Source organism: Cnephaeus nilssonii (genome assembly GCF_951640355.1).
Source record: "Cnephaeus nilssonii genome assembly, chromosome: Y".
NCBI classification, from domain to species: Eukaryota; Metazoa; Chordata; class Mammalia; order Chiroptera; family Vespertilionidae; genus Cnephaeus; species Cnephaeus nilssonii.
The window spans coordinates 11,821,731-11,847,436 of NC_137096.1; the positions used below are offsets into that span (position 1 = coordinate 11,821,731).

The following is a 25,706-nucleotide window of genomic DNA, read 5'->3' on the forward strand; positions in this document are numbered from 1 at the left end:
TTAATTAGGCACATTACCAAGGCAATGAGTCTTAGAAAGTGCATGTTTAGATAGAGACATCATCTATAAAAATGGGCATACAAGGGCCCTGGGTAGGTGGTGACTGGTGGTGCACAGGGATCCTGTACATGAAGGCCCTATGGATGGGGGTCTCCAGGCCATCAGAAAGCAAGCAGGGAGAGTAAGGCACACATAGTCGGTTTCTTACTATTGAATGTATCCAGAGTCTACCCATCTGCACAGCAGTCAGGCAGGTTGGATTTAGGGCAGCTGGGAGACAGGGCTGTTAAAGGGAAGCCTCTGAATAAAGAAGAGCCAAAGCCTGGCCTGCTTGGCTCAGGGGTTGAGTTTTGACCTTTGAACCAGTAGCTCAGGGTTCAATTCCCAGTCTGGGACATGCCTGGGTTGTGTGCTCCAAGCCCATAGATGTCTTGTAGGAAGCAGCCAATCAATGATTCTCTCTCACCATTGATGGTTCTAACTCTTTCCTTCCTCTCTGAAAACAATAAAAATAAATATATCTAAAAATATAAAATAACTTTGGTTTTGATACCCATAATGTCCATTTAAGAAACACAAGAAGGAGCCTTTTGTCATAGTCAGAATCTTTATGCTGTTCCTTCTTCTCCTTTAATCATCCTTTCTAGTCCACTTTCCCAGAGGATTGTATATAATGTGTTCTATTCTGTACTGGGGAGTTTGCTATTGTTTGCCTTCTTGTTTTTCTCTGCACTAAAGTACATTATCAATTCAAACCTACATTGGTAAAATTTAGCTGAGTAAATTTGATGTGCAAGTGGCTTTATTAAGTGTTTCACCAACCCAGTAGCATACCAGGTAGCAATGAAAAAAGGTCTCACTGAGCCAATATGAACAGGGCTTATTCCCTCACTGCCCCCCAATCTGACATGCTAGACTTTAAAGTCCTTAAATAAATGAGGTTCCAGCTTCCAAATTTTTCAATGAATTTCACATACACTATTCTAATAAAATTAATTTTAAGAAACCACCCATTTTTGTGGTAATTTTTAAAATTAATGTTGGAAGTTTTGTTGATAACTATACACTCAACAAGCCAAGAGGTGAATTTTTGAAAACGTTTCCTGTTCATGTTTTTGGTTTACATTCATTGATAAAAATACTGAGGCCTCATGATAACTCGATGTTTGGGTGAGCATACCCTTTATGGTACCTTAAATGTCAAATAGTTGAAGAGAAAGTGCATGAGTAGTTCTACAGTAAAATACATATCCCTATCAAGGGGCACTTTTGTTCATTTCATTCAGAGGTGTAATCAGGAAAGATAACTGGTTCTGTTTAAGTGCAATCTCTGTTTCAATCTTATTATTTCCATATCAGTCAGGTGCTGATGTCGTTTCAATAAGCAAAAGGATGCTTACATTTAGATTTCTCCAAACATTGATATCATTCCATATGTAATTTTTCTTCCTACTTATACTATTCCTTTAAAAGTTGAGGACATACAAAATGCCATAGGAAGGAGGTGAACAATTGTTTTGCAGACTTGTTGGAGGTTCCTCGACACTTTTTTTCATTTAGGTTTTCCAAGGAGAATACTTAATCTGTTTCATGCACTGGGCCTCTAGTATCTACACTAATAAAAGAGAAACCTGCAAATTAACCATCATTCTGCTATGCCAAGCCACACTCACCAGCCAATCAGGAGCGAGTGTGCAAATTAACCCAAACAAGATGGTGGCGGCCATGGAGCTGGAGGAAGCAGGAGGCTTGGGTTACCCCCGGCAATGGAGGAAGCCAAGCTTCTCGCCTGCGCTGGCCGGCCTTGTCATCTGCTCAAGGCTACAAAGTTTCAATTACACAACATAAATAAATCCTAGATACTTGCTCCCAGCTGGCCCTGACCTCCACTCAAGGAGGTGCTGAAAAGAAAAAGAACAAAAGGAGGGCCTAGGACCTTGGGTCGCCCGGGGGGGTGGTGATCAGGCCAGTATGGGATGGCAGGGGTCGTTGGGGGTAAGCAGGCTAGCAGGAGGGCTAGTTGGGAGTGAGCAGGTCATCAGTGGGGGTCAGTGGAGGTGATCAGGACAACGGGGAGGCATTTGAAGTGAGCAGGCCAGCAGGGGGGCATTTGGGGGTGAGCAAGCCAGTGGGGAGGGAAGAAGGGGGTGAGAAGTCCAGCAGGGGGGGCATTTGGGGGCAAGCAGGCTAGAAGGGGGGCAGTTGGGGGTGAAGTATGAAGGGCCAGGTGCTCTGTGTTGCAAGCTAGGAAGCTGCTTACACCCAGAAGAGAGCAGCAAGCACATGAGTGCCTGGCACTGCATGATTGGCAGTAGGAGAAAAAGCAGGACTGACTCCCTCATATTAAGGGAGATGAGAGGCACACATGGAGCCCTGCCCCTGGGCTTGGGTGTGTGGCCTTCTTCCCAGGTGCTCCTCTTGCAGGCCACTCAGTGAGCCAAATGAGACAGCCCAGGGCCAGAATGCAGTGGCATGTGGACAGGGAGCCTGTTTCTTGCTGGAGAGCTGACTGTCCGTTGACTATGAGATCCAACCACACAGTATGACATCTCCATTTAACTCGGTTGTATTGCCCCTCAGGGTGGTCCTCCATACACCCAAATGCCCAGAGTGACCTTCAACTGTGTACACTTAAGTGCTTTCCCGGAACTGGCTTGGTGGTGTCCACTCTTCAGACATAAAACCCAGGGCAAGACTGTGGCTCAGAGTTGGTTTACAACCTCCTTGATTGAGGGGAAGTAGGGACATGTGGGGAGAGTCTTCTCACATTATGACCTAGCCTCCACAAAGGGTTTCATATTCTTAGTACAGGACACGGATACTAAGCAAAGGTTTATGCCAGCTTAGCATTTTGCTGAAAGGAATATAACTGTGTTTAGTGTCCACAATTATTTGAATTCAATCCAGGGGATGGATCCAGGGGGATGACAGGTTTGGCTTTATGAGTTCAGGCCTCAGACTAGCTGGCAGGACGATGTCCCTTTCCGTACTGGGGATCTAACTTGTGAATAGGGAATCCCTACCATGGATCAGTCAAAGGCCTCCGGAGTCCCCCAATCCCCTCAGCCCCCCAGCTGCCCAGGGGAGGCCTGAGGCACAGGCAAGTCTTGTTTGGCGGCTGCCCAACCTCCCAGGGACGCCCAAGACTCAGGTAACCAGGGCTGGCTGAGGCTTGAGCTTCAGGCAGTGGAAGCAGCACAGGTATGATGGGGGGTTGCCTTCCCCTGATTGCCAGGCTGCCTGTTGCCCCTGAGGGCTCCTGGCCTATGAGGGGGGGTGGCGGGACTAAGGGACCTCCCCTCCAGTGCATGATTTTTCACGCACTGGGCCTCTTGTTGGGTAAATAACTAATATTATACAACTATAGTGCAGAAATGAGAGTTGCTGGAATTCTCAAAACTCCCTCTCAAACTCCCACTACACACAACCGACCTGACCTTCTATGTCATGGCCCTAACATCTCTCCACCTGTATATGCAATTTCCCCAAATGTGCAAAAGCAGAATAGTGGAAGGAAACCCCCCTTCCATTACCAGACTCAGCAAGTATCATGATTCTGCCATATTCATTTTCTCTCTCCTTTCTTCCCTTCTTTTCCTCTATTTTTCTTTCTCTGTAGAACTTTAAAGAAAACCTCAGACATCACATTTCTTCATTTTTATACACTTCAAAACTAGTCTCTAAAAAAAGTACATTTCCTTGCATAACCATAGTATACCTTTAAAGTTAACAACTTATTATTGTTATTATTGAATACCTACTTTTTTTAAATGCTTCAAAATTAATTGTATAGTCCAAGCTGGTTCGGCTCAGTGGATAAAGCATTGGCCTGGGGACTGAAAGGTCCCAGGTTCAATTTGGGTCAAGGGCACATGCCCAGGTTTGTGAGCTCAATCGCCAGTAAAGAGCATGCAGAAGGCAGGCTATCAATGATTCTCTCTCATAATTGATGTTTCTATCTCTCTCTCCTTCTCTGAAATAAATAAAAATATATTATAAAACATAAGTGTACAATTTTATTTATTTTATTGCATAATATGTTCACTCTGCCTCTTAAGTCTCAATTTAAAGCACTCCCCTTCAACACCTTCTTTGCTATTTTTGTAAAAAGATTTTGGTTTGCTGAAGAAAAGGAGCCAATTGTCCTGTTTATGAAATTGCTACCTACCTCTTAAAGCTAAATTAGATTCCCAGTAGGCATAGGTCTTGTTTCTACAAATCTAGGTAACTTCTATCAGAACCACACCCGATAGGTATACCCTGTGTGAAAAAATATTTCTCTCCCATGCTTCATGGGTGGTCAAACTCACTCCCTAGGTAAGGTGTAAGCCCCTCCTCCCCTACTAACATCCTCATCTCATTACATTCCAAAATCATGTTTATAGGCATGTCAGGAGAGACAACAACTTCAGCTCATTCACTGACTGCTGGCTTCTTTCAGCTCATATTAACTAGATGTCTTTCAGGGAGAAATGCCTCTAAAACATCTAGTCAAGAACTTTGAGGAAATAACATACACCTGACCCACACCCTGTTCCTTTTCTCACAGCAGTGATGAAATTTCAAGGGACTCAATTAAAACTCAACCATTAACTGGGGGAGGTCTTTAATAGGTTTAAATTGAGACAGACTCCCTTCAATTTGAGAGCTACAGGAGAAAAATCCAAGGGCTGTCATGAAATGACTTTGTTCTCAAAGAGTACTTAAGTCTTTGAGAGCAGAGTGTCTGACAAAATTTTTCCCTGGGGCATACGTCTGTCAGCTATATAAACATGTGTTCCAAAGACATTGCCAGAGGACCCTAGAATATTCAATGAATCCTTTGGCTGTGGGCAAGGGATGCTTCCCTCTTTCCTCTGATAGAGCAAGTGTAAAGTGGTAGAAGCCCCTTCTCTGCCTGCTGTGATTTGCCCCTTCTCTGTCTTATGTGATTTGCACAGTGTCCTTAGAACTGGGAGGAAGTCAGAGCCTCTACATTGAGTGAGAGACCCTGGCCCCCATCCTGGGGCTTTGAAAGGAGCCTCTGGGTCCCATGGGACATTCAGGGCTGGCCTTGGGCGATGTCTTACCCATTCTCCTTGCAGGTCTGGAAGGCTGGGAAATGGTTCTGAGGTAAACACCATGTTTCCCCCCATGAAATCTGTCCCCGAAGAAGGCCTTGTTAACAGACTGAAAGGATATATAAGTTTCAAACCAGATGTGTGTTATTTATGTGAGTCAAACCTCTGGTTATTTGCAAAAGGAAGCTCTTGGGAGACATGCTTCTGATGAGGACCAGATTCTGGAACCTGATACCCTGTGCAGGGCAGTGCGCCTGCCTCAGGCTGGTCACAAGGGTAATTCCAGAACCTCTGGGGCTGTGGAAAGCTGTCTCTTGACCCCTCTTTGCCTTCACTGTCAACAGAGAGCAAGTGGACAGGTCATAAGGGTTCAGATGCAGCAGGTGAGGTGGCCACCACAGCGGGTTCTGCTCTGGGGAAGCAGGGAAAAGGGTTCCAAGCCCTTGTCAATGGCTGTTTGGGAATGACTGTTGAAGGTTCTCACTTTATTATTTTTTCACAGGAATAAGGAAAGAGAATGTGTCCTGCACCTTTCCCATCAGGGCAGCACAAAGCGAGGGCACCTGAGGGCGGTGGTAATTCTCTCATTCTTTCTCCTCCCTGGGATCCTCCCAAAGTGCCCAGGAGCTAGAGGCTGCCATGTGGCCTTTTGGCTGGAGGTCAGTGTGGGACAGTGCCTGGCCTCTGCTGGGGTTTCAGGCAGGGAGGGGTCCCGGTGAGAGCACTTGAGTAGGGAGACCAAGCAGAAGCAGCTCCTGGGCTCCAGGACACCAGCAGGTGCCTGTCACAGTTCCCGCCCTGTGAGCTGAGTGTTTCCTGACTCAGGAGTCACTTTGCCCTTTTGCTACCTTGTTCTCCCTGTTTGCCACCCCCTTTGGCCCTTTCTTCTCCTCCCTGCCCACCTCCATCCCCAGCTCACGTGACCCGTGTGAGTTCCTAGCAGGAACTCTTCCAGGGAGACAGTAAGGTCCAACTGGAAGCAGAGTCTGGTGACAGCCAGGGCCCAAGTCAGTTTCGCCCCAAGGTCCTGGTTCAAGGACTGATCAGGGAGACCACCCCGTGGCCTGGAACTAGCTCCCTATCATGAGACTTGCTCCCCATCACCATGGCTCTACTTCCAGTTTTTCTACTTAACACCCTGACGGATTACAGTTACTATTTGGTCTAAGACTTCAAAAAGGACATTTCTTCAGTAGAAAGACTTCAACTCTTGAAGACCTGTTCCATGGCTCTGGCCCTTTAAGGTGGGCTTGCAGGCCAGCCCTGGGAGCCATGGAAACATAGAATGTTTTGTTTCTTCATCTCTGTTACAGCCTGGCAGTTGCTACCCTTTGTACCTCTGAGACGTCCTCCTCCTGCCTTCTGTATTGGCTGGGTAACCATTGTGCTTTATTTTTTACCATAGTTAAGAGAGCCCTGAGATTTCTTGGGGTGGGGTGCTGGTGTGTATGTAATCCATTCATTTGCTCTGTGAACGAGTTAACTGTCACCAGCAATTCTGCAGAGAGGTGAACGTAGGCCACCTTTATTTGTTTATCATTTATGTTAAAACTCTTCTTTTGTAAAAACATGTCTTTATTGCTTTTAGAGAGAGAGGAAAGGAGAGGGAGAGAGAGATAGAAATATCAATGATGAGAGAGAATCATGGGTGAGCTGTCTGCATGCCCCCTACTAGGGATCCATTTCACAAACTGGGCATGTACCCTGGTCAGGAATCAAACCACGAACTCCTGGTTGATAGGGAAATGCTCTACCACTGAGTCACACCAGCTGGGACTGGCTACCTTAATTAGACAGAAATGAGCATCATCACATTTGTAGGCTGGTCTACAAGCCTCTTAGCTGATAGCTTGGTCGAATCACAGGGCCTTGCTCCTTTCATAAAACAAACACATATTTCTCTTTATAAATGATCAGCTTTCTTATGTCCTTTTATGTTACAGCTAGAGGCCCTGTACACGACATTCATACACTGGGGAGAGGGGAATGGTCCCTCAGCCCGGATGTGCCCTCTGGCAGTCCTGTACCCCTTGGGGACTTCCTCCTGCTCCCCAGAGGCAGGAGAGGCTCCGCCCACTGCTGCTGCCCTCACTAACTGTGAACCTAGCTTCTGGGTGAGTGGTGCTCCCCCTGTGGGAGCTCATTGACCACCCGGGGGAAGCTCCTGCATTGAGCGTCTGCCCCCTGGTGGTCAGTGCACATCATAGTGACCAGTTATTCCGCCATTTAGTCAATTTGCATATTAGGATTATATTATTATAGAACTAAGGCCCAGTGCATGAAATTCATCACTCAGAAGGGGGTGGGGGTGTCAGCTTGGCCTATACCTTCTTAAAGTCTGGGAGCCCTTGAGGGATATCCCACTGATGGCTTAGGCCTGCTTCCCATGAGAGTGCACTGACCAGCAGGGGGCAGCTCCTGCATCGAGTGTCTGCTCCCTGGTGGTCAATGTGCATCATAGCTACTGGTTGCTCCACTGTTTGGTCGATTTGCATATTTGCCTTTTATTATATAGCGTAAGACTACCGACCTGGCGCATGAATCTGTGGATATTGAAAGGAAATTAATTACAAGGTGGCCAACGGGGTGGGACTTGTCAAGATGTGCCAGAAATGCCCTGGAGCCAACCTCCCATGGTCCCTTCCCAGCCAGCCCCACCTGGGGCATCACCGGGGTTCAAAGGGCATCTGCAGAGTCAGCGGTATCGCTCTGGGAGGTGGTGTCCCTTGGCCCGGCCTGCGGGCATCAGGCTGAAACTGGCAGCCCCACTTCCCCCAAGGGGTCCCAGAGTGCAAAAGGGCACTCTGCAAAGTTTCTATCACTCGGCAGGCCCTGCGTTGAGAATTTGTCCCCTGGTGATCAGTATGGGTCTTACCTATCAGCTGGCTTGTCAGCCAGTCACTTGCCTAGTCTTTTGTATATATAGAGAGAGGCCAGTGCACAAAACTTGTGCAAGGGGGAGGGGGGTGTCCCTCAGTCCAGCCGCAACCTCTCCAATCTGGGACCCCTCGAGGGTTGTCCGAATGCCCGTTTAGGCACAATTCCGCCACTGGCTCCCAACCACTCGCCTGCCTACCTTCTTGATTGCCCTCTAACTGCTCCCCTGCCTGGCTGTTTAATGTCTAACTGCTCCCCTGCCAGCCTGTTTGATCCCAACTTCCCTCCTCTGCCAGCCTGGTAAAATCTTAACTGCCCTCCCCTGCAGGCTTGATTGCCCCACCTGCCCTCCCTTGGAGGCCTGGTTTCTCCCCTGCTGCCTGATCGCCTGTTTGATCCCAACTACCCTACTCTGCCACTCTGGTAACCCTTTAACTGCCCTCCCTTGCAGGCCTGGTCCCTCCCAACTCCCCTCCCATGCTGGCCACTTTGTGATGGCCATCCTGTGTCCACATGGGGGCAGGATCTTTGACCACATGTGGGCAGCCATCTTGTGTGTTGGAGTGATGGTCAATCTACACATTACTCTTTTATTAGATAGGATAGAGGCCTGGTGCATGGGTGGGGGCCAGCTGGTTTACCCTGAAGGGTGTCCTGGATCAGGGTTCCCTTGGGGCGTGGGGTTTCCTGGGAGAGAGGCTTGTGGTGGTTTGCAGGATGGCCATGCTCCCTGGTGACACAAGCAGAGGCCCTGATATATGGGGTTTATTTATCTTCTACAATTGAAACTTTGTAGCCTGGAACCTAACCAAGCCTCCTGCTTGCTCCGTGGTGGCAGCCATTTCTGTTGGGATTTATGTATCTTCTATTAATGAAACTTTGTAGTCTGTAGCAAAGGCCTGGGCCAGACAGGGCTGCAGAAGCTTGACTTCCTCCATCGCCAGGGGCACACCTAGGCTCCTGCTCTCTCCAGCTCTGTGGCCGCAGCCATTTCTGTTGGGATTTATGTATCTTCTATAACTGAAACTTTGTAGCCTTAAGCGGAGGCCTGGGCCAGACAGGGTGTGTGGAAAGCTTGGCTTCCTCCATTGCTGGGGAAACCCAAGCCTCCCTCCTGCTCTCTCTGTGGCCCTAGCCATCTTGGTTGAGTTAATTTGCATACTCGATCCTAATAGGCTTGTAGCCATGGCTTGTGGGCGAGGCTTGTGGGTGTAGCGGAGTGATGGTTAATGTGTATATTACTCTTTTATTAGATAGAATATATATATATATATATATATATATATATATATATATACACATACATACATGCATACATACATATACATCTTAGAGGCCCATTGCACAAATTTGTCAAATTTGTGCATGGGTGGTGTCCAGCTGGTCTGCCACAATGGGGGCCAATAAAGCTGGGCTGGAGGGAGGGTGGGGCCGTGGGCAATTGGCCAGCCAGCCCCACTCCCAAACTGGGTGTTGGAGGCCAATTGGGGGCTGGGTTGGCCAGAGGGCTGGAGGATGTTGGGGGCCCAGATCAGTGTGGTTGGCTGTCGCAGTGCACGTCATACACACCAATCATTCCGGTCATTGTGGTCACTGGGCTTTTTATGTAGAGATAACACAATATAAAATTGACCATTTCAACCACTTTTAAATGCACAGTTTAGCCGTATTTAGGACATTAACATTGCAGTGTCATCATCACCACCATCATTTCAACAACTTTTTCACCTCCCCAAACTGAAACTGTCTTCAATGAACCCTCCTCTCCCTAGGCCCTGGCACCCAGAGTTGTTTTCTGTCACTCTGAGTTTGACTGCTCTATGGACCTCATATACATGAAATGATACAGTACTTATGTCTGTGTTACTGACTTTTTTCACTTGGCAGAATGTCTTCATAGTTCAACCATGTTGTAGCATGTGTCCAAATTTCCTTCCTTTTCTTCTTAATATATTTTTATTGATGTCATACAGGAAGGGAGAGGGAGAGATAGAAACATCACTGATAAGAGAGAGTCATAAATCTGCTGCCTCTTGCAACCCCCTCTACTGAGTATCAAGCCCGCAACCCAGGCATGTGTCCTGAGGGCAATCGAAACGCCAACCTTTTGGTACATGAGACAATTTTCAATCAACTGAGCAACACCAGCCAGGGTCACTTTCATTTTTATGGGGCATAGAGAAGCCAATATATGCTCATTATTAAAATGATCATGGGATTTTCTTTTCATTTATACTATTTTTTGTTGTTAATCCTTACCTGAGAATATTCGACCCCTTGGTTTTTAGAACAAGTGTAAGAGCAGGGAGGACAGGGACTGATGAAGACAGAGAGAAAGAGAAAGTGACAGAGAGAAACCTTAGTGTGATAGATACATCAATTGGTTGCCTCCTACATGTACCCTAACTGGGGCTAGGGATTGAACCTGATACTCAGGCGTGTGCCCATTACCAAATTGAACGTGTGACCCTACAGTGGGCTGAAGTTCTACCCATTAGCAACACAGACCAGGTCTAGTATTTACTCTTTTGATATGAATAAATGTCAACCTATATTAGGACAGCCAGAAAGTACAGTGTCAACAGTAAGGGCTTTGGAGCCTGGGTGTGCTATTTATATCTTGTGACCTTGAGTAGGTTACTTAAACTCTCTGTGCTCAGGATCCTCATCTATGAAATGGGATCATTTATATGTATTTGTGGGTCATATTAACAGAATGCATTAATATTCATGTGTTTGAAGTAGGGCATGGCCCATACAGAGCACAATATACACATGTAAGAAATCTTTGAAGCGGTGCAAAGATTTGCTGGCATGGTTCTGAGCCCCACACTCTACCTGACCACACCTCTTGCATTTCAGGGGTTCTTTCTCCTGGTGGACCATTTCCTGTTGGCTGGACATTCCTCACCCATCCCCATTCCCTGCAGTTCCCAAGTATATGTGCCATCTCCGATCTTCTGAACGCTCAGGCCCTTCCACATGGACTGCTGGTAAAATGTCTAAATAAGATATAAGGGGACTTTCTAATTTGGTCTTCAGGAATGACATGTCCCCATCCCCCCAGGTGCAGACACAGACTCACCCAAAGGTCCACAAGCTGGCATGTTTTCCTGCAAAGGCAGCCTTCTCCTCCCTGACTCCCTCACTCCACCAACACTCACTGGGCCTGGGATCCATTCTCTCATCCTTCTGTTGGCGAGGAGGTCATAAGACTGGCTGTCAACCCATCCCATCTCATGAGGGAACTTTCCAATGGGTAACATGTAGAGGGCATTTTCCCCTGGGGAGTCGATACTCTACTGGGCATATCAGGCTTCCCAGCAAGGAGCTAGGGTTTGGAGGAGCCAAATAGCTTCTTCCTGGGGAGCTCCCTATGGAATTCACTCTGAGTGGGCCTCATTCCCTCATGTTAATCAGCAGAGAGAAGCCCTGGGAACTCCATTTCTGGTTAGTCCAGCAACTGCTCCCTTGGGTTCAAATGAAAAAGAGATCCAAATAAGTTAGCCCACAATCTAGATGTTGCTTCACACGATATACTTGCTTCATGCAGAACACATCAGGATATTTTTAACTTGCACCCGAAAGAAGCCAACATGTAAAGGTGGGATTTTGAGTGAGGGATGAGTAAAAAAGTAAATAGGCATGACTTATTTTAGGCAACATATAAATCTTCAAGGTCATGTTTATTTTTAACTACAAAAGTAAGTATGTTTTCCATTACAAACCATGCAAATTACAAAAAATACATACATAGAAATGAAAATCTTCCCCTCTCAGCTGATCTGTGTACTTCCTTCTAGTTTTTAAAAAAGTATGTATATATCTATTTGTAAATATAAATAAAATTACATCTTTATGTATTTCTTTTGACAAAATGGTCATACCAAATGTATTATTATGCACTTTTTTTTGATATGATACAGAAATTTCTTCAGACAGTTCAGTCTGGGTAATAGTCATGTAATAATGCACTTTAATCCTGAATGTAACATAATTGAGTTAAACACTCTTCTATTAATAGACATTTAAGTCATTCCAGTTCTTCTCTCTGATAAATGATGATGAAACTAGCATCTCATACATTTTCACATCTCTTACTTTGGACTTTGGGAACCTTCTTATTTCAAAACCCTTAACGTGTCCGGCCTGAAGCTGGAGGTGTCCGTGTTAGCCTGGCTCAACAAGAACTGGGGCATTTTGGATGAGATCTACTATGGCCAGGACCTGATGCTGCTGGCCAACTTCCTGGCGCCGGTGTCCCTGGTGTTCAGCACTCTGGCGGTCTGGGCCAGCTGGATCCACGCACAGTTCCCACACTTCTTCCGCACCTGCTACAACTCCTCCGCCCTTCATCTCTCCCTCAGCTGCTTCTGCCTCATGCTCACGGTGGCCTGCAACTTTATCACAGACCTTTCCGGCCAAACCACCCTGGAGTTTCCACCTAAGTTCCTGTTAACAAAGACATGGTCCACAGTAAGTGCATCTCCTATGTGCTGCCGCTGGGTGTCCTGGCCTCCATCTTCTCCCTCATAAGCGTCATGATTTTCTCCATGGATAGCTGTTCCATGGAGCAGGAGAAAGCCAAACTGTCAACGCCAAAGGTGTGAATGAGGGCCCGCCCTCTGCAATGGCTGGCAGGAGCTTTCCTGAAGAAATGTCCTGTGTACACTTCATAGAGTTGTAACCATCCAGGCATTCCCAATAAAACAGGCTTGGCTTTCCAGAGTGTGTCTGAAACTCCTATTCTCCGCTCCTGCTCTTTTCTGCAAGCGGTTTTTCTCTTTGAAGCTGCTTGCCTGCTAAAATCTGTAGGCAAACATATTCTGTATATACTGTCACAACTCAAAGGCCCTGGCTCCGTGGTTGAGCATCAGGGCACATGCCCCTCTAGCAGGCTGAATTCCCAGTCAGGGGATGTTTCTCTGTCTCTCTCACCCTTTCTTTCTCTGAAATCAATAAAAACATATATTTTTAAAGACAATAAGGACAAAGTGAACACATTTTCCGATTAAGAATCTACAATCAGAGACACTTTCACAAGAAAGTTATTGGACACAGAATGAAGGAACTGGATGCAGAACCAGTGGTGAACACAAAATTGGTGAATATGTGGGTAAAGCTAAACCAGAAATGATGATAAGTTTTAAATGCCTGTATTATGGAGTTCACATCTATATATATGTATAATGGAGGGATACGCAGATTTGTCCGGGACGCCGTCACATCATGACCTTTCACAGGGTGGGCAGGGTTGTGGGGCCCCAGGGTGGCACTCCAGGTCTAAGCGGGATTTTTTTCCACCCAGGCAGACTAGCCTGGGGCCTGCAGCCCAATCCCAATGCTGACCAGTGGTTTACTAAACTTTATTGGAGCTGCTCTCCCACCCCCTGCCCCAGGACCCCACTGCCCTCAAAAGGTTGCCACATCAGCATCCTGACAGGTGGGCAGCCTGGGAGAGCTGAGTGAGGCGCTGGCTACAGGGAGCCATGGAGGGGTGGGGCTGCTGGAGCCAAGCTACAGGGAGTCTGAGGAGATTGCCTGAAGGAAGATGTAGCTTCAGCAAAGCATCCAGCTCAGAGCCACAGCCGAGGGGTCCGCAGGCAAGCAGACAAACCTCTGCCTGAGGATCGGCTCCAGGGCGAGCTCTGCAGCATTGGCGAAGCTGCTGGCCAGGAGGCAGGTAGCCCAAGGGGCACAGAGCGGTGCCACAGCTAGGTGCACTGCAGGGGCCTTGTGCAGGGGCAGGGGTGGGCAGGTGGGGATCTGTCTTGCCAGCAGAGAGTGAGGTTCTACAGTGGCCCCATGACTCAGGTTGGTCCGGTGTGAAATGCTGATATGGAAGGATGCTGGTGCGGAGGTGCGCAGGCCCTCAGCCATGAGGTGGAGTTTGAGGGGAGGCGCCACCTCAGCAGAGGGCACCTCATTGCTGGGTATCCCAATGTGGTGGTTCGGCAAAGCTCCTAGTGCTAATAGGCCTCACTCTGGCCTGCACACTTGAGAGGCTGTGACCCCTGCTATTGCCTTGGCACAAAAGCAAGCCTATTCCTGCCCCCAGTTCCCATGTGCCTGCATAGAGAGTGCAAAGCCTACCACCAGCTCTACAGAAGCGGGGGCCATAAAGAATGGGAGCGGGGGGCAGGTAGAGGAATGAATGTGGAGCATCCACGATGAAGAGGTGTTTGAGAACAAGGCTCAGAAGCCTTCTGGGGATGTTAGTTCTTTTTGCCTCATGGCTGTCCCTTAGGAAAGGTGGAGAGTGCAGTTGTGAGGACTCCCTGCATCCTGAGTCCAGTTGCACAGGCAACTGGAATTGGCCTCAATATCCTGGTCTGTAAAAAGGATTAACATGTCCCAGGGCCTTCACTGAGCTTTCTGGGACATTTGAAATTCTATATAAAGTAAGTGAGGGAAGAAGTGAGAAAGAAAAGGAAGGGTGAACAATACAAGTGACCTCTAGGCCTATTGTCACTTAAATTGGGAGTATAGTCAATAGTGTTGTAATGATGGTATGATGCCAGGTGGGTACTGGAAATATCAGAGAACACATTGTAAAGAATATGATTGTCTGACCACTATTCTGTTGAGAAGCCAAAACCCTATTTTGTAAAAACTGCTGTTTGGAATTTTCTGCTGTTTTTCTTAGACGGCCTCTTATTCTAAAAAAATAACTTTGCTTTCTAGCCTGCTTTAGCCTGCTTGAATAATGAGGACAATAAACTTAGCTGTCTGACCTTGTAGGCCAGAGACTAGATATGCCCATAAATTTAGCTGTCGGACCTTATAGGTCAAGACTAGTTATGCCCATAATTTTTAGAACTGTGCTTGTTTTCAAAGACAGCAGTGAGATAACCACTAATTGCACAGAGGGCTGGTTCCTTAATAAAAAGGGAAGTTCTGCTTGTAGCTTTGCTTAGAATTTGAATTCATTTTCTCTAAGCCCACCACAGTGAATAAAGTGTAACTCCAAACTTTCCTGCATTGTATGATTATTCCGGTCCTCTGTAACACTGTAACTAATATAAAACCTGAAACTAATTCTATATAATAGAAAGGTAATATGCAAATTGATCCTCACACCCTTGCATCACCAGATGGCCACCCTCACATTATCACCCAATGGTCGCCCCCATGTCATCACATGATGGCCACGAGAAAATAGCCAGCCACACTTCATTACAATATGACCACCACATGTCATCACAAGGTGGATGCCACAAGATGGCCGCCACCACATCATCACAAGATGGCCACCCTAATGTCACAAGATGGCTGCCCCACGTCATCACAACATGGCCACATCTATGTTGTCACAAGATGGCTGCCACAGGATGGCTACTCCCACATTCTCATATTATGGGCACCCAGAGGTCATCACAAGATGGCCACCCCATGTCGTGACAACATTGTCAAACTCTTTTGTCACAAGATGGTCACTGTCATATCATCACAAAAGGTCCACTCCCACGTTGTCACAATATGGCTGCCCCATGTCATCACAAGCTGGTTTTAAGGGCAGGGTAGTTGAGGGAGAACAGGTCTTCAGGGAAGGGCAGTTAGGGGCAATCAGGCTGGTAGGGGAGGGCAGTTAGGGGTGACTAGGCCTGCAGGGGAGGGCAGTTGGAGGCAACCATGCTGGCAAGTGATGGCAGTTAGGGGTGACTGGGCCAGCAGGGGAGGTCAGTTGGGGGAGACCAGGCTGGTAGTGGAGGGTGGTGGGGGAGACGTAAGCCTGCAGGGGAGGGCAGTTGTGGGGGACCAGGCCAGCAGGCGAGGGCAGTTGATGGGACCATGCCTGAACGGGAGGTTACTTGTGGGGGACCAGGCCTGCAAGGGAGGGGAGTTGGGAAGAACAAGGCCTGCAGGGGAGGGCAGTTGTGGGGGACCAAGCCTGTAGGGGAGTGCAGTTGGGGGCGACCAGACCAGCATGAGAGAGTAGTTAGGGGTAATCAGCCTTACAGGGCAGGGCAATTAGGGGTGACTGGGCTGGCAGGGGAGGGCAGTTAGGGACAACTAGGCCTTCAGGGAGGGCAGTTAGGGACAATTGGGCTGGCAGGGGAAGGCTGTTGAGGGGGGACAGGGATATAGGGGAGGGTAGTTGGGAGGGACAATGCCTGCAGGGGACAGCAGTTGGGGGAGACCAGACCAGCATGAGAGAGCAGTTAGGTGCAATCAGCCTTACAGGGCAGGGCAATTAGGGGTGACTGGGCTGGCAGGTGAGGGAAGTTAGGGTCAACTAGGCCTTCAGGGAGGGCAATTAGGGACAATTGGGCTGGCAGGTGAAGGCTGTTGAGGGGGGACAGGGATATAGGGGAGGGCAGTTGGGAGGGACAATGCCTGCAGGGGAGAGCAGTTGAGGGGGACGAGGCCTGCAGGGGGGGCTATAATGCTATCAAGGGATGGCAGTAAGGGGTGACTGGACCAGCATGGGAGATCAGTTGGGGGAGAGCAGGCAAGAAGTGTTGGGCAGTTGGGGAGGACCAACCCTCCAGGCGAGGGGTGTTGGGGGGGGACCAGGCCTCCAGTGGAGGGGAGTTGGGGGGACCAGGCCTGCAGGGGAAGGCAGTTGGAGGAGACTTGCCGGCAGTGGAGGACAGTTCGTGGGGGACACAGGCCTCCAGGGGAGGGTGGTTGGGAGATCAAGGCCAGCCAGGGAAGGCAGTTGGGGGGTATGAGGCCAGTCATGGGGAAACCCAGGACTGCAGCAGAGGGTCATTGCAGGGGACGATGCCTGCAGGGCAGGGGAGTTGGGGGGGACCAGACCAGCAGGGGAGTGCAGTTGGTAGGACCCAGACCTGCATGTTTGGTAATCACGGGAGACCAGGCTGCCAGGGGAGGGCAGTTGGGGGCAATTAGGATTGCAGGGGAGCGCAGTTAGGGGTGACTGGACCAGCAGGGGAGGTTAGTTGGTGGAGAACAGACAAGATTGTGGAGATAGCTTAGTACTTTGTTCAAAGTTAAACACACATACAGTTACAGCATGACCCACGCACAGGTCTCACTCCTACCTAACACTCCAGAAATGAGAACATACACCATGCAAAGGTTTAGACACAAATGTTCTCAGAGATGGAAGGTGTAAGAGCCAAAACTTAAAATGGATCTAAATGTTCCCAAACTGACGAAGGGATAAACAAACTGTGGTATATCCATACAATGGAAGATGGCTCTGCCATTGAAAGGAATGGTCTACTCCCAGGAGCTACAATACAGATGAACCTTGAAAATATTATGCAAAGTAAGAAGGGCAGACACCAAACGTCACACCAAGTGCAACTTGGCTGCACTTGTAAGGTTGGTATGGAGCTCCATTGTATGGATGTAGCATACATTATTTCACCAAACCCTACTGTTGGGTTTGCCATGGTTTCCCATTATTTAATGTAACATAGCACTGTGATGCCCATCTCTATCTTAAAGTATTTGTAACCAATTTTAATTGGGTCTTTCAAAAAATGTCCATAGTGGAACTGCCTGTTTGAAAGTTTGTACATATTTTTGCTGAATTTTGAGACAGAGAGCGCGGAAGGGAGAGAGGAAAAGAAAGGAGGAAGGAGGCAGAGAGAGAGGGAGGAAGGGAGGGAGGAGGGAAGAGGGAGGGAGGGAAAGAAGGTGGGAGGGAAAGAGGGAGGCAGGGAGGAAGGAACATTCACTTGGTGTTCCACTTACCGATGCATTCATTGGTTGCTTATTGTATGTGTACTGACCAGGGATTGAACTAGCAATTTTGGCCTGTTGGGAAGACGCTCTAACCACTTAGGAACCCTGCAGGGTGAAAGTCTGCATATTTTAAGGCTTTCAGTAAAAATTGCCAAAGGACCCTTCCCCAACAGAGCATGAGGATCTTCATTCTGGAATATGGAATTTCCCTCTCCAATATCGCCCTGCTCATCCCCAGGCGGCGGTTCCAGGCAGGTGGGTCCCACCCTCAGGATGCTCTCTATTGGTTTACAGTTCCCCGGGACACATAGCAAAGACCTCGCTGATCCACAGTGCCAACTGCCAAGTAGCGAGTTTCATTGTCACCACCTTAGGATGAATCTTATCCATGACTTGCATGGGACTGGCTGAGTGGCGGGTTTGGTACATGGAGAACAGCTCCACCCCCTCCCCAGGGCTGGCCTGTGTAGGGATGTGGAAGGTCTGCACTTACCAGTCCAACAGCCTCCAGAGCAGAGCCATAGCGTGTCACCACTACCCCTACAGTGACACCTACTGACTGCTCAATATCCGCATCTCTCAGCACCTCCTGCTGGCCGCCAAACTCCTGGATCTCTTGGGGAAAGTGCTCATGGTCATGAGCCTGCAGAGAGTGTGCGTGGCTCATCTTCAGAAGGAAAACACCTGCAATCTCTTCTTGGCTTCCGGAGTCCTGAGCATCATAGCTGGCACATTAATCTTCATTGCTGTGATATGGAACTACCACTCTGTGATGAATGAAGAGGGCATATGCTTCCCGCCATCCTTCCACATCCCCTTCAGGCCCGACCAGCAGTAGATGGGCAGCACCGTCCCTGTGGTGGTTCTGGCTGCCATCCTGATGCTGCTGAGTGGGCTGTTTACCCTCTCTTACCAGCTTTCCCCCAACAGCCCAGTGTACCCCAAGTTCTCAGAAGTGTGAAAATCCCACTTGCATAGCTTTGCAAATCCAACATGAGCAGTTTATGGGGGTGAAGTATTATCTGATGCTCTAGGAAATAGTTCCAAGGACTCACGACAATAGAAAAGGCCCTTTTAAGTTCTAAGCCCTTGTCAAGGGCTCTTTGGGAATGACTGTTTAAGGTTCTCACTTTATTATTTTTTCACAGGAATAAGGCAAGAGAATGTGTCCTGCACCTTTCCCATCAGCACAGCACACAGCGAGGGCACCTGAGGGAGGTGGCATTTCTCTCATTCTTTCTCCTCCATGGATCCTCAAAAAGTAGCCAGGAGCAAGAGGCTGCCATGTGGCCTTTGGGCTTGGGGCCAGCGTGGGACAGTGCCTGGCCTCTGCTGGGGGTGCCAGGCAGGGAGAGGTCCCTGTGAGAGCACTTGAGGAGGGAGACCCAGCAGAGGCAGAACTTGGGCTCCGGGACACCAGCAGGTGCCTGCCAAAGTGCCCGCCCCGTGAGCTGAGTGTTTCCTGACTCAGGAGTCACTTTGCCCTTTTGATTCCTTGTTCTTCCTGTTTGCCAGCCCCTTTGGCCCTATCTTCTCTTCCCTACCCACCTCCATTCCCAGCTGATATGTCCCTTGTGAGTTCCTAGCAGGAACTCTTCCAGGGAGACAGTAAGGTCCAACTGAAAGCAGAGTCCGGTGACAGCCACGGCCCAAGTAAGTTTTGCCCCAAGTTCCTGGTGCAAGGACTGTTCAGGGAGGCCTCCCCCTGGCCTGGACTAGCTCCCTATCATGAGACTTGATCCCCATCACCTTGCTTTCTCTTCCAGTTTTTCTACTTAACACTCGGATGGATTACAGTGACTATTTGGTCTAAGACCTTAAAAAGGATATTTCTACAGTAGAAAGACTTCAACTCTTGAAGACCTGTTCAGTGACTCTGGCCTTTAAGGAGCCTATTGTCATAGGCCTGCAGGCCAGCCCTGGGAGCCATGGAAACATAAGAATGTTTGGTTTCCTCATCTCTGTTACAGCCTGGCAGTTGCTACCATTTGTACCTCTGAGACGTCCTCCTCCTGCCTTCTGTATTGGCTGGGTAACCATTGCGCTTTATTTTTTACCCTAGTTAAGAGAGCCCTGAGATTTCTTGTGGTGTGGGGGTGTCTATGTAATCCATTTATTTGCTCTGTGAACAGGTTAACTGTCATCAGCAGTCCTGCAGAGAGGTGAAGGTAGGCCACTTTAATTGTTCATCCTTTATGTAAGACTTGTCTAGTTTAAGAACATGTTTTTATTGATTTCAGAGAGAGAGAGGAAGGGACAGGGAGAGGGAGAATAAACATCAATGATGAAAAACACGGATTGGCTGCCTACTGCACCACTCCTACTGAGAATAGAGTATCCAACTGACCAGGAATTGAACCTTGACCTCCTGGTTCAGAGGTTGACTATCAACAACTGAGACACACCAACCAGGCCCACAATGCCATTTAAAGTGTTCCTTCCACAGGTTGTTCAGGGTTATCTGGCCCGAAAGAATGATCGTTATAAATAAGGCAACTTCCATGAAAATCTGGCCATGAGATGGAATTTCTGGTATCAGCCTGGGAGTTCTCTCCTCCTGTCCCTCCCACTGTGGGGCCTCTCAGCATAAAGCCCAAATCCCTCAAAGCTCTCCATGCACTGGCTTCGATGCCCACTACTGTTCATCCTTTGTTCATTTCTATTCTTGTATTGCTGTACATGCCCCCATTTATCTACAACTTAAAATATACAAATATCCCTGGTAATCCCAGTAGATGCCATCTTGTTTTCTCTTCCCAGTGTATTTCAGAATGGGCAAAAATAAGATCCTGCTACACTCTTATAATTTTCTTATCCTCATTTTATTTATTTTTAGTTTTGTATTATGAATTTTAACTGAATTTTAGAGAGAGAACAAGGGAGATAGAGAATAGAAACATCTGTCAGCTGCTTCCTGCATGCCCCCTAAAAGGGACCATGCTGGCACCTCAGATATGTGTCATGACCAGAAATCAAGCCAGCAACTTTTTGGTACACAGGACAATGCCGGTGGTGGGTGCAGCTAAGCCACCTCAATCAGGGATCTTATTTCAATTTTAAATTCAACCCACCATGACCTTTTCCCATGATACTGAATTCTCTTCTCCTCTCATGTCTGCTGGGTACTACAGGGAATGAATTACTTTAATACTAAGTATTGCAACATATTTGTGTGCCAGAATTAATTCTCCATTGCTTCCTAAGTTTTTTTATTGTTTTTATTTTAAAAAATTATGCTCATGATAAATAACGTAAAGTTTTAAACAGCCACAGATTATTTAAAAAATCAGCCTGGTCAGGGTGCCTCAGTGGCTTAGTGTTGACCTATGAACCAGGAGGTCATGGTTCAAATCCCAGTCAGGGCACATGCCCGGGATGAGGGCTTGATCCCCAGTAGGGGATGTTCAGAAGGCAGCAGATCCATAATTCTCTCTCTTCATTGATGCATCTATCTCTCTCTCTTTCTCTCCCTTTCTCTCTGAAATCATAGCCTTAGTTCATGGCGCAAAGGAAGCCATTTACACAGGAATGCCCTTGGCACAATTCCTGTCTTGAAAAACAGGCAGAAGGGAACCAAGGTGTTTGGGGATTCCTGCTGAGGTGGGAAACTAAAGACAAGCAAGAAACCAGAGATATTACCTCTTTTAAGCTGAGGGGTGGCAATAGGTGTATTTACCCCTTGACAGGTCATAGAGCTGTACACTTAGATTTGGTGCATTTTTCTATATGAATGTGATTCTTTACAATATAAATAGCTTTAAAGCTCACCGTCCCTCTGATCCCATTGTCTGTAGGAGTTTGTAACATGCTGCTTGCACTTGGTATATTGTGGACATCTTCCCTTTGGTCACATTACATTCTACTTTTTATTTTATTTTACTTTTAAATTTCTCTTTGTGGTTGAAAATATTACAGATGTCCTTTTTCCCTGTCCCATTAACTACCTCCACCCTGAACCCACTCCAGGCATTCACTGAACTATTGCCTATATCCATGAGTTATGCATATACATTAAATGATTAATCTTATCCCATCGACCCACCCCCCTCTACACAACACACACACACACACACACACACACACACACACACACACACACACACCATCCCTCAGAGATTTGACATTCTGTTCTATGCTTCCATGTCTCTGGATCCATTTTGTTTATCAGTGTGTTTTTTTAATCTTTATTGTTGAAAGATTACATATGTCCCCCTTTTCACCCATCAACCCCCTCTAGCACATCCTGTCCCACATCCCAGGAATTCAGCACCCTATTGTCTGTGTTCATGTATTCTGCATATGCAAACAAGTTTCTGAGTTAATTACCTCCCACCCAATCACTTCCCCTTGCCTTTCTTCCAAGACTCCGCCCTCTGTTCCATGCCTCTATGTCTCTGGATTTACTCTGTTCATCAGTTTATGTTACTTATTAGATTCCACATTAGAGTGAGATCATGGGATACTTGTCCTTCTCTAACTGACTTCTTTTGCTTAGCATGATACTTTCCAGGTCCCTCCATGCTGTCTCAAAGGGCAAGAGATCCTTGTTTTTGATAGGTGCCTAGTATTCCATTGTGTAATCAAAAACTGTTAAAAGTTGGAGAAAGTGCAGAGAAATTAGAACCTGAATATATAGCTGGTGCGAATGTAAAAAACTCCCAACGGGCAGTTCCTACATTCACTGCAAAAGTGTAGCCACTTGGGGAGGCAGCTTAGTACTTTGTTCAAAGTTAAACACATACAGTTACAGCATGAGCCACGCACAGGTCTCACTCCTACCTATCTACACTCCAGAAATGAGAACATACACCATGCAAGTTTTAGGCTCAAATGTTCACAGCAATGGAATTTGTAAGAGCCAAAATTTAAATTAATCTAAATGTCCACACACTGACGAAGGGATAAACAAACTGTGGTACATCCATACAATGGAAGACGGCTCTGCCATTGAAAGGAATGATCTGCTCCCAGGAGCTACAATACAGATGAACCTTGAAAACATTATGCGAGGTGAGAAGGGCCAGACAACAAACATCACACCAAGTGCGCCAAACCCTACTTTTGGGTTTGACATGGTTTCCCATTGTTTAATGTAACACAGCGCTGTGATGCCCATCTCTATTGTAAAATATTTGTAGCCAATCTTAATTGGGTCTTTCAACAAATGCCCATAAGTGGAACTGCCTCTTTGAAAGTTTGAACATATTTTTTGTTGAATTTTGAGACAGAGAGGGGGAAGAAATAGAGGAAAAGAAAGAGGGAAAGAGGGAAGAACAAGGAGAAAGGGAGTGAGTGAGGGAGGGAGGGAGGGAGGAAGGGAGGGAGGGAAAAAGGGAGGCAGGGAGGGAGGTGAGAGGGAGGGATGGAGGGAGGGAGGAAGGAACATTGACTTGGTGTTCCACTTACAGATGCCTTCATTGGTTGCTTTTTGTATGTGCACTTACCAGGGATTGAACTAGAAATTTTGGCCTGTAAGGAAGACGCTCTAACTACTTAGAAACACTGCAGGGTGAAAGTCTGCATATTTTAAGGCTTTCAGTAAAAGTTGCCAATGACCCTTCCCCAGCAGAACATGGGGGTCAAGTATCTCCATTCTGAAATATGGAATTTCCCTCTCCAATACAACCTCGCTCATTCCCAGGGCGCGGTACCAGACAGGTGGGTCCCACCCTTATGACCCGCTCTATTGGTTTGCAGTTCCCGGGACACATGGCAATGACCTCGCTGGTCCACAGTGCCAACTGCCAAGTAGCGGGTTTCATTGCCACCACCGTAGAATGGATCTTCTCCATGACTTGCATGGGACTGGCCGAGTGGTGGGTTTGGTACATGGAGAACAGCTCCGCCCCCTCCCCGGGGCTGGCCTGTGTAGGGATGTGGAAGGTCTGCACTTACCAGTCCAACAGCCTCCAGAGCAGAGCCATAGCATGTCACCGCTACCCCTACAGTGACACGTACTTGCTCCTCAATATCCACATGGCTCAGCACCTGCTGCTGGCTGCCAACCTCCTGGCTCTCTTGGGGAAAGTGCTCACGGTCATGGGCCTGCAGAGAGTGTGCGTGGCTCATCTTCAGACGGAAAACACCTGCAATCTCTTCTTGGCTTCCGGAGTCCTGAGCATCATAGCTGGCGCATTTATCTTCATTGCTGTGATATGGAACTACCACTCTGTGATGAATGAAGAGGGCATATGCTTCCCGCCATCCTTCCACATCCCCTTCAGGCCCGACCAGCAGGAGATGGGCAGCACCGTCCCTGTGGCGGTTCTGGCTACCATCCTGATGTTGTTGAGTGGGCTGTTTACCCTCTCTTACCAGCTTCCCCCCAACAGACAAGTGTACCCTGAGGTCTCAGAAGTTTGAAATTCCTGGTTGCATAGATTTGTAAATCCACAATGAGCAGTATATGGGGGTGAAGTATTATCAGCATGATCTAGGAAATAGTTCCAAGGACTCACCACCATAGCAAAGGCCATTTTGAGCAGAAAGTGGGCATTTGCTTTATGTCCAAATTGGGCTCATTGATTGGTTAATGAACTTCCATTAAAAAAAAAATCCAAGCCAACCACTGTCCACCCATCTTTATTATGATTGGGTAAACTATGGGCCTCGTGCCCAAAGATTCGTGCACAGGGGGTTGGGGTCCCTCAGCACAACGTGCACCCTGTCCAATACGGGTACCTTCAATGAAGTCCTCTCCAATCCCAGGGTTTCTGTCTTTCTTTGCAATCATATGTGGGGATTGTCTGAGACCCCAACCCAGTTTGGTTTGGTGTTCACAGCTTCATAGAGGTCTTTTTTTTTTTTTCTTTGATCCATTGGTGGAGATTTCCTATAAACGGCAGGATATCTTTCCTTTAATATTTCCTCAAAACTGTGATGTCTCTTACTTACGTCTCTCACTTTTGCTTTCCCTCCATCCCCTATCCTCAACAGTAACTTGCTCTAGACTCACTTTGCTCTAGTGTTTTGGAGATCCAACAATGCGTCTGCCATCAGAAATATGATTCCCAGAATCCCTGGTGCTCCCCACGCTCTTGGTTTCACTTCTGGTCCATCGGCTACACAAACCAAAGGACTTTGAATGCCAGCCACCCCCAGGCAGGGCTGACAGGATAAGACAATCCAGTGGCATCCCCTGGTCCCTGGCCGCTTGGCATCTTACCCCAACTCAAGCTGCTCTGTGCCTGCATGCTTAGGCTCGGAGCTTCAGGGGAACTGGAACACACACTGCGTCACAACAACGACGCAGCGGGCGCCCCGCTCTGCTCCCAGCCGCTTGTTGCCTGTGTGTGTTCCCTCTGCCCACAGACCCGCCAACTTCATTGGGTGAATTTGCATATTCACCCCTGATTGGCTGTGTGCTTCGCGGAGGTATGGTCAATTTACACATTTTTCTATTATCCTTTCTAATAATAGAGCAATATGCAAATTAACTGTCCCTCTGTGACAAAAATGGCGGCCCCCATAGCCACCAGATGGCGGCGCCAATTCCCCTCAGCTCTGCTGCTGGGGTGTCCAGCTTGTCCGAAGGAGCAGCGAGGCTATATCCACCTCTGGAGGGGTTTTTGATCCGCCCCCAGACACGGCAGTAACAGCCTGAACAGCAGGGCATGGAGGCTTCCTTAGCGCGGCGGCATCAGGGAAGCCCCAGGCCCTGCAAACAGAGCCCAGAAAGCAGGCCATGGAGGCTTCCATGCCAGCGGAGAAGCCCCAGGCCCTGCAAACGGAGCCCGGACAGCAGGGCATGGAGGTTTCCTTAGCACAGCGGCAGCAGGGAAGACCCAGGCCCTGTAAACAGAGCCCAGAAAGCAGGGCATGGAGGCTTCCACGCCAGCAGGGAAGACCCAGGCCCGGCTAACAGAGCCAGGACAGCAGGGCTTGGGGACTTCCTTAGCGCAGCGGCGACAGGAGCACCCCCAGGTCCGGCAGTCAGAGCCCAGACAGCAGGGCATGGAGGCTTCGGCAGCAGCAGGGAAGCCGCAGGCCCAGCAAACAGAACCGGACAGCAGGGCTTCCCTGCTGCCTCCGCGCTAAGGAAACCCCCATGCCCTGCTGTCAGGGCTCTATCTGCTGGGCCTGGGGGTGTCCCTGCCGCCTCTGTGCTAA

At 48.1% G+C, this 25,706-nt stretch overlaps 1 protein-coding gene across 1 annotated transcript; it reads left to right on the forward strand.

Annotated features, from left to right (window-relative positions):
- Positions 1 to 5,434: 5,434 nt before the first annotated feature.
- LOC307096557 (claudin-34-like) lies at positions 5,435 to 23,960 on the forward strand (the record flags this gene model as incomplete). Its single annotated transcript, XM_079766202.1, has 4 exons — positions 5,435 to 5,443; positions 7,004 to 7,174; positions 12,093 to 12,413; positions 23,295 to 23,960. The coding sequence occupies 4 exons, from the start codon at positions 5,435 to 5,437 to the stop codon at positions 23,958 to 23,960; spliced, it is 1,167 nt and encodes a 388-aa protein (XP_079622328.1).
- Positions 23,961 to 25,706: the final 1,746 nt, after the last annotated feature.